The sequence below is a fragment of the Gavialis gangeticus genome, unplaced genomic scaffold (genome assembly GCF_001723915.1).
Source record: "Gavialis gangeticus isolate Ggan-Ray unplaced genomic scaffold, GavGan_comp1, whole genome shotgun sequence".
Lineage (NCBI taxonomy): Eukaryota > Metazoa > Chordata > Crocodylia > Gavialidae > Gavialis > Gavialis gangeticus.
Window position 1 is genome coordinate 234,367,539 of NW_017729032.1, and position 7,947 is coordinate 234,375,485.

Genomic DNA, 7,947 nt, shown 5'->3' on the forward strand with positions numbered 1-7,947 from the left:
GGTTATGACTGCCTTACCAAGGAGGGTGGGATTTGGTCAAAAGGAGCTCTTGGAGTAAGTCTGGTACAATTTTACTGAGATCACACAATATGACAGTATTCTGGTTAGAGGGTATAGCAGTGATTCTCAGTAAGCCTGTGCAAAGCGGCAAGTATTCGATTCGGATTTGGCCAATTCAGAGGGACAGTAATTTGATTTGGTGATTCAAATCACTGTCCTGATTCAATTTGGCCAAATCAGATATGAAGATTCATCACTGATTCGGAGGTTCAGCCATAGACTAAAACGGGCAACAGTCCTTGAGGACACTGGACACAGCTGCCTCCAGTTGGTAAGTCTGTTGTGGTGGGCTGGGGGGGGGGGGGAAAGGGGGGGGGGGGGGGGGGGGTAGATCAAAGACCCCCACTGTGAGGGAGGGAGTGGGGCAGCAGCAGGCACTGCCCAGCCAGGGCAGTGAATGCAGCCCCAGGAACGGGACGGACCTGTGGATGGATTGTCTGGGGGTGTGGGGCGGCTCCTTGCTGCTGTACTCCGGCAGTGAAGGCATTGGGGGCATGTGCCTCCCCTAGGTTTGTGTGTGGGGCGAGGGTGGGCTGCCCGATGCAGGCTCAGGGCCAGAGGCTGTGCCGGCCTCTTCCTGGTGGGGGCACTGAACCAGGGCTGTGAGCAGTGGCAGTGATGTTGGGGCAGGGGGTGTGAGGTAGCTACAGGGAATTTTGGGGTGGCTATAGCCCCCCCTGCAGCCCGCCCTTGCAACACAACCCCACCTGCCTCGAGCGCACCTCCGGCCCAGCCCCCCGGCTGGGAAGAGGCCTGCACAGCCCTTGGCCCCAAGCCTGGAGCAGGCAGCCTGCCCTCACCCTTCGGACAAATCTGGGGGACCCTTGTCCCCCATGCCTTCTTTGGGTGTATGTGCAGCGGCAGGGAACTGCCCCCCCCCTCACCCCCTGGACAAGCTGTCCATGGGCTGATCCTGCTCCCAGGGTTGCATTCGCCACCAAGGCTGGGCATTGCCTGCCCCTGCCTCACTCTCTTCCTTAGTGTCTGGGGCCACAATCAGCCCCTCCATGCCCCTACCCACTCCTGTGCTCTTACACCAAGCTGCTGGGCTGCATTACTGGCTGCATGCATGCTGCGGCTGCAGCTGTGGCTGCATCGATGCGTGCAACATTTATTGGTGATGTTGGCCAAAAAAAGCTGATGGCCAATAATGTTAAGTTTCCTGTTATCGATGCCAGTCTGATACGCGACTGATCTATTGGTGCACCTCTAGATAAAACCACTAAACTCCTAAAATGAAAATATTATGTAGTACCCAGTGTTTTAATTTCCTTCGATTATGGAGTTAGTCTTTTAAGTCTTACAGTTTTCCATTTATGCATTTAAGGGTTGTTTATTAACAGCAGAAAAGGATTTGAACTCGTAGCAAATCCACAAGCTGTTTTTTTTCTCAAAACTGGAAAACTCTTGTAACATAGTAATTGTAAAGGATGCCATTTCAGGCATCAGAAACTATTTTCTTGAGACCCTGCAAACAATAAGAGCAGGCAACCTCTGTACAGTGTTTTTTACAGGCATATTAGTATTCAGCAGCTGGTGAGATGAGATGTACTTACAAATATGTAAATACAGAAGGATACAGAATGCTTTTATTGTTGTGGGTGAGGGTGGTAGGGTCTGCTACCAAAAAATTACTTTTCTTTGGCTATGGCACTGTTTCTGGTAGTGTGACATAACTGCTGATTTTGACACATGGATGTCTTTGATTGGACTAGGGCACAGTACTCTGAGAGCATATCTACATTGAAAACTTAGTGCACAGACAATGGTGCGCTGCTCCATGTAGCTATTTTTTGAACCCCAGGTAGTTAGTCATATTAGCATCTGATGAAGTATGTTGCCTATGAAAGAAAGCTTGTGCCTCTGAACCAGGGAGTCTGTAGGATTCCATCCTGCTTCTGAACCAGAAGTATGTGCATACAACATTGAAGGCAGCTTAACCAACATTGCTGAGAGTTGGTGCCTATTTGTGTGGCACTGTGCAGGAAATGTGGCTAACCTTTGGGTTCCTGATGGAGTGTGTGCAGAGCAGTATGGCATGTCCAGGTGTGCTGCTGCCCAGCATGGTAAGTTTGTAGACATGCCTAATGGCTTAAGTCGGGGGCATCAAACTCATCTGTCCCTGTGGGCTGGATGCTTGTTGTGGGGCTGGTATGCAGGATCAGATGAGTGGTGTGGGACCACTGTCAACCCCCACCCTTCTGCCCCATGCCGGTTCCAGTGTACACAGCTCCTGTGTGATGCTGCATGCACTGCGCGTAGCACCTGCCCCAGAATGATGTGGGGGTTGCATACAGTGCTATGCTTGGACTGTTCCTGTGAGTATGTGGTGAAGTATAGGGGGAAGTACTGGGGGCTGGATAATGGGGCTCCATGGGTCAGATCTACATCCCTGGGTTCAGCTTCACTTATCTCCAATGGCAGGTGAAGAAAACTGATTTAGGCCGAATGTTTTTGTCTAGCACTTTGAGTGTCATGTGACATTATGAATTGAACTGGTGATCTCTGCATGAAAGAACAACTTCTCAGTATTGGTTTCTCTAATAAGAAAGGAACTATTTTTGGTGTTGTGTTTTTTTTCCACTTCTCACTTATGGGTTGTGTTGCTTTTTTTTCCTCTTTCAGATTTTCAGCAACAATGGGACAGCTGAATTTTTTATTACAACCAATGAAACCTTTAGTGTCACCCCAGAGCATATTGGGGCTCAGTTGCTCCTGAAATTGAAGAAGATGGCAGAAGAGAATCTTGGCATGCCAGTTTCCAAGGCAGTTATCTCAGTGCCAGCAGAGTTTGATGAAAGGCAACGAAACTACACTATTAAAGCAGCTAACCTTGCAGGTGATGCCTCTTTCTGATATTTTCCTCGAATTCCAAAGATTATCTTGCTGTTTGACCAAAAAAAAGTAGAAAATATTAAAATCCATTTCACCAAGCAGTAGCAGGCATGAAAAACAGCAGAGTAGTCTCAGATGAAATGATGTGCAGCTGGTTATGCAAATACAGATATCAGGAAGCTCCAAGCTTCATTAAAGGAAATAGCTGCTTTTTTTTTTTTTGAAACTTGCAGGGAGAATTATGGGAATAATTTAAAACTCAAATAAACAATGTTTACATAGACTCCCCAGCAGCTCTCTTGTGCAATAAATGCATTGAATTATTTGATCGAGTTAGGGTGGTGTTGTAGCCATGATTGTCTAGGAAATATGGAAGAGGCAAGCATTTTTGTGGGTGATCTCTCTTATTGGATCAACTTCATGATTTGAGATACTTAAACAAACTTTGAATGCAGTACATTCTTCTTCAGGTCTATATCATTCAGGTCTTATTGCTAAGCATGAACTAATACGTTATTTGTACATTATTACTAAGCATGAACTGAGTAACATTCCAAAATAAACACAGAAGGTGAAAGTAGATAAATATAAAGAGAAAGCATAGGAAGGAATTGTTCTTCTTTGAACCAAACTTATTGATGCTACCTAATGGCATCTGTTAATCTGATCTAACAACTACAGTTTTGACTACATGTTTGATTTTTAAAGATAATATTAATAACTCTTGTTTTTGTAGGGTTAGAGATCTTGAGGGTAATTAATGAACCCACTGCTGCAGCTATGGCTTATGGTCTCCACAAAGCTGATGTGTTTAACGTCTTGGTAGTTGATTTGGGTGGAGGAACATTGGATGTCTCTCTGTTGAACAAACAAGGAGGGATGTTTCTGACGCGAGCCATGGCAGGTAAGGATAAGTGAACCTACGGCTAAACTGAATAAATTGCTTCTTTTAAAATAAAATAAAAAAACATAACTTCCTTTAAATTTTGTGCTAATGGATGCACGCACACATGCATTATATGTGACATCATGAATTTTTTGAGAATATCTTAAAATTTTGAATGAGCTGCTTGTCCCAAGGGATTTTTGCTATTATCCTTGATGCCAGGTTTGTAACTGATTTTATTTAGGAGAAATTCTTTCATGCATTGGCTGACTAAAGAAATGATCTGTAGTCTAGTTCTCTCTCTGACTTGAACAGGTAATATGAGCATTCGTGCATGCCACAGTTACTTTGCTTCAAGCTAGTGGTGTTTCAAAGCATTCAGCTGCCTGAATCGGTTCAATCTGAGGGAATTTGTCAAATCATTGAAGGGTACTTAGAACAGTCCCCTCTTGTGCTTGGCTTCAGTTCAGATGTTCAGAGTTTGGAGAGCTCACATGCTGTTACCCCAGAAAGGTTTTGTAGCACAAATATGCCAAATTGATTCATCACTTGGCAAAGAATTCTGGCAGAAACACTTAGTAAAACTATGTAGTAAACATATAACTTCTTTGCAGGTGACCTAGGTTCAGATCTGAGTTTGAATACTACTGATGATGTTGCCTTGACTGAATGAGCTTTGATGTGGCCTGCTGCCCTGGCCAGTGAAGGCAGAACAGTGAAAAATATAACTGAGCATTTCAGCATGATTCATTTAGGCACATATTGTCTAATATATTAACTCCTCTTTTTAGTTCAAACAAAAGATGGAAAACTGTAATGGCATTGTCCATTCTAGAGGAAATACCAAGATGCTGTGTATAAACATATAGGAAGAGCACAGAGTTCCCTTTGAAAACTGTTGAAACTATGGTTATGGTCAAGTTAGGACCACAGAAAAGAATTGGGGGTGAGTCTCCTACAAAGCCCATTACTGTAGCGTCTAGCAGGGGGTTGGCAGTGCTTTTGCAGTGGGGGTCTGCTTTAATGGAGTTCAGCTCTGAGCATAGGCTACTTTCAACATAGCTTGTGCTGCTACAGCTACGGTCATCACTTCTTCCTGTAGAGCTGCTGCTGCAGCTACCAAAACCTCCCATAGCTGAAATACTGTAACATCTCCTGTCTCTACAGACTGGATAATGTGGCTGTGCAGATCAGATCTGGCCTGCACAGCCATAGATGAATAATAGGGGTGTAAATACTGATTGAGTATCCCTTTAAACTTCCCTAATGTTATTGGGTAAATGGTTAACCAGTAACATGCATCTGTAGGAGATCTGCCCCTGCTTGTACTCACTTGTTCTCCACATGGCATCAGTGGGCTGCAAAAGCCCCCTGCCTGCTGTTGTCATTGGCACACTGCTGCCCAGGAGCTAGAGCTCCAAGTCGCTGCACCAGGGCCTGCAGAAGTCTGGCCAGCTAATTGCCAGTGGTGGGTATTTGCATGCTTTGAGGCAGATGGTGGGAGGGGCCAGGGCTGCACTGTCATAAGAAAGATCAGGCCCCTCGTGTGTCCCATGCTGTTTCCCCATTGCACCAGGTACTAGTCCCCTCCCTCTCTCCTGCCACTGCCTTCAGGGGCACTGCACTTCTTCCCTCCCTCTGCCTTCCCCACCATTCCCCAATGGACTGCTCCCCACCCTGTGCTAAACAAAAACCAGTAAGGCATTATTGTTTCAGTTATGTGAAAATGTTTGACCATTCCCATCCCTAGTTCCTGACTATAGCATTTACTATTGGTAGAGCATACAATGGATCACTCTAATGTAGTGTTTTTTCCTTTTTCCATGAGTTCTTGTTAAATACTGATTGCCTCATGTTGCACCCCTCCTCCCCTTTCCCTAATTCTTTGTTTTGACTTTTCTAATAGATGTACTGTTTTTCTTAACATAGGGAACAACAAGCTTGGAGGTCAAGATTTTAATCACCGGATACTTCAGTATTTATATGAACAGATACACCAAATGTATGGTTCTCTGCCTTCCAAGAAGGAAGAAATACATAGACTCAGACAAGCTGTGGAAGCAGTTAAGTTAAATTTGACTCTTCACAATTCTGCTTCACTTAGTGTGTATCTTTCCATGCCAGAAAGAAAGGACTTAGAAGAACTTGTAGAGAGAGAGCGAGGAACGAATAATGTTTTTGAAAACAAGCCTTCAAAAGAGGAAGATGGTATGAAAAAATTTTTAAACAATGACTTTTCACAAATGCAGAGCAACACTGTCAAAGTTTTCTTTGAAACAGAAATATCAAGGAAGCTCTTTGAGACATTGAATGAGGACCTTTTTGAGAAGATTCTTCTGCCTATTGAGCAGGTGTTGAAGGAAGGACATCTTCACAAAACAGAAGTGGATGAAATTGTATTAGTAGGGGGCTCCACTAGAATTCCCCGGATACGCAAAGTTATTCGAGACTTCTTTGGAAAGGAGCCAAACACTTCTGTGGACCCTGACTTGGCAGTTGTAATAGGTGTAGCTATCCAAGCAGGAATTGTTGGAGGGTCCTGGCCTCTCCAAGTCAGTGCTATAGAAATTCCTAATAAGCATTTACAAAAAACTAACTTCAACTGAACTTCATTGCTATCATCACATTCCATCCTTCACTCCTCCACAACACTTCATTCATAAGTGCATGCTTACCCAACAAACAAAGTCCAGTCTTAGCCATGTTGGATCCATCTTGATTTTTATCCCAGTTAAAAGCGTTAATGGACTGTTTTGAGTGTTCTGGCTGTTTCTCTTTTTGAAGGTACTAGCAACTTTAAATTACTGAACATGAAGTCATCCTCTGATCGGCTTGTAGACTGGAGATTGGATGTAGACATACTACCACCAGAGATGCACTTTTATTTTTCTCTTCTGCTAAATTTTATTAGCAGACCCTGAATACTTGATTACTTAAAAATGGAATTCAGCTATTGGAACCCAGGATAGGGATGATGTTGGCATCATGCTCTGGACATTCCCAGGTGTTTGTATTTACTGTGAAATGAAGTTGTAACAGTGTTAATGCAGATAGCTTTGGTAATGTTCAGCTTTTAAATTTATTTATTACTTAGTTAATTGAGCACTTTAAGCACCTTCCTATGTGTCATTTTGCAGCTTGAATACTGTCAAATAAGTCTTGTGCTACTATTTATAACAGAGCAGCGGCGCTGTTGAGAGTGAAGGTTTGTTCCCTCTTAGACAGTTTTGTTTGCAACCCAGACTAATTTTGGGCCTTGTCATGTATGTCATTGCTCATGTACTGGGCATTTTCTAAATCTAAGCAATTGCCACAGTCTAGCTTTGTAACTTAAAGGGACTTTTGTATTGCCCCTAATGCATCTGTCTTTTGGAAAAAGTAGTAATAGTATCCATTTTCATACTTTCCATTCCTCCTAAGGGATTGCTCACCAGACAAAAACTTTAACTGTTCTGCATAAAAAGACAGCAAAATAAGTCCTGCACAACTTCCCTTATTTTCAGATCGCATACACTTACATGGATTGTTCGATCAAGCAGGTGTTTGGCTAGGATGGATAAAGCCTTTTGGTTTTTTTTCCCTTAATGTTCTAACAGTAGGAATGGAGGACTGTCAGGGACCTTTTGGCTTGAGTTCAGTCCCCATAGATTTAGTAAATAAAGTTAATTCAACTCAGATTGTACATGCCAGTTAGCATACTGGTGCCTTCCTTTGTAGGTTCTTGAATGCTGCTGGGCCTTACTGTGACTTGAATGTGGAGCAGTAGCTCTGATCTGTAAAGAGAAGCCAAAAAATGTAACTCAGAATTTGGGGTGTGCATGCATCTGCCCTGTGGGATTCATTGCTGACAGTGTGTGGCTGCAAAGAGTAGTTGGTTGTAGCAGTATTTGTCTAAGGACATGGGCAGACAAGGTTCTTTGGGTAGATGTGATGCCTATTTTTAGACTGACTCAATAGTTGGGGAAAAAAGGTTATTTGCAAGCTTTTGGGCACAAACACCCTTCTTCAGGCATTGGGACACTCTGCTGTTATGTGTTTTCCAAGAAGTCTTGTTATGCTTTAGTTTCTTTTCTACTTTGGAGAACACATAACAGCAGCAGTCTCCCAATGCAGGGAGTAGAAATTTATTTATATAGTTAATTTGATTCTTGAGGCCTCTTTCAGAA

General features: G+C 43.4%; 1 protein-coding gene across 1 annotated transcript in view; it reads left to right on the top strand.

Annotated features, from left to right (window-relative positions):
- The window catches only part of HSPA13 (heat shock protein family A (Hsp70) member 13), a 17,537-nt gene extending 10,067 nt beyond the window's left edge, over positions 1 to 7,470 (top strand). The window contains exons 3-5 of the mRNA XM_019525528.1: positions 2,686 to 2,899; positions 3,632 to 3,799; positions 5,711 to 7,470. Coding sequence (XP_019381073.1) covers positions 2,686 to 2,899; positions 3,632 to 3,799; positions 5,711 to 6,387 — 1,059 coding nt within the window. The 3' untranslated portion in view covers positions 6,388 to 7,470. The remainder of the gene's footprint in view (positions 1 to 2,685; positions 2,900 to 3,631; positions 3,800 to 5,710) is intronic.
- The last annotated feature ends 477 nt before the right edge of the window (positions 7,471 to 7,947 follow it).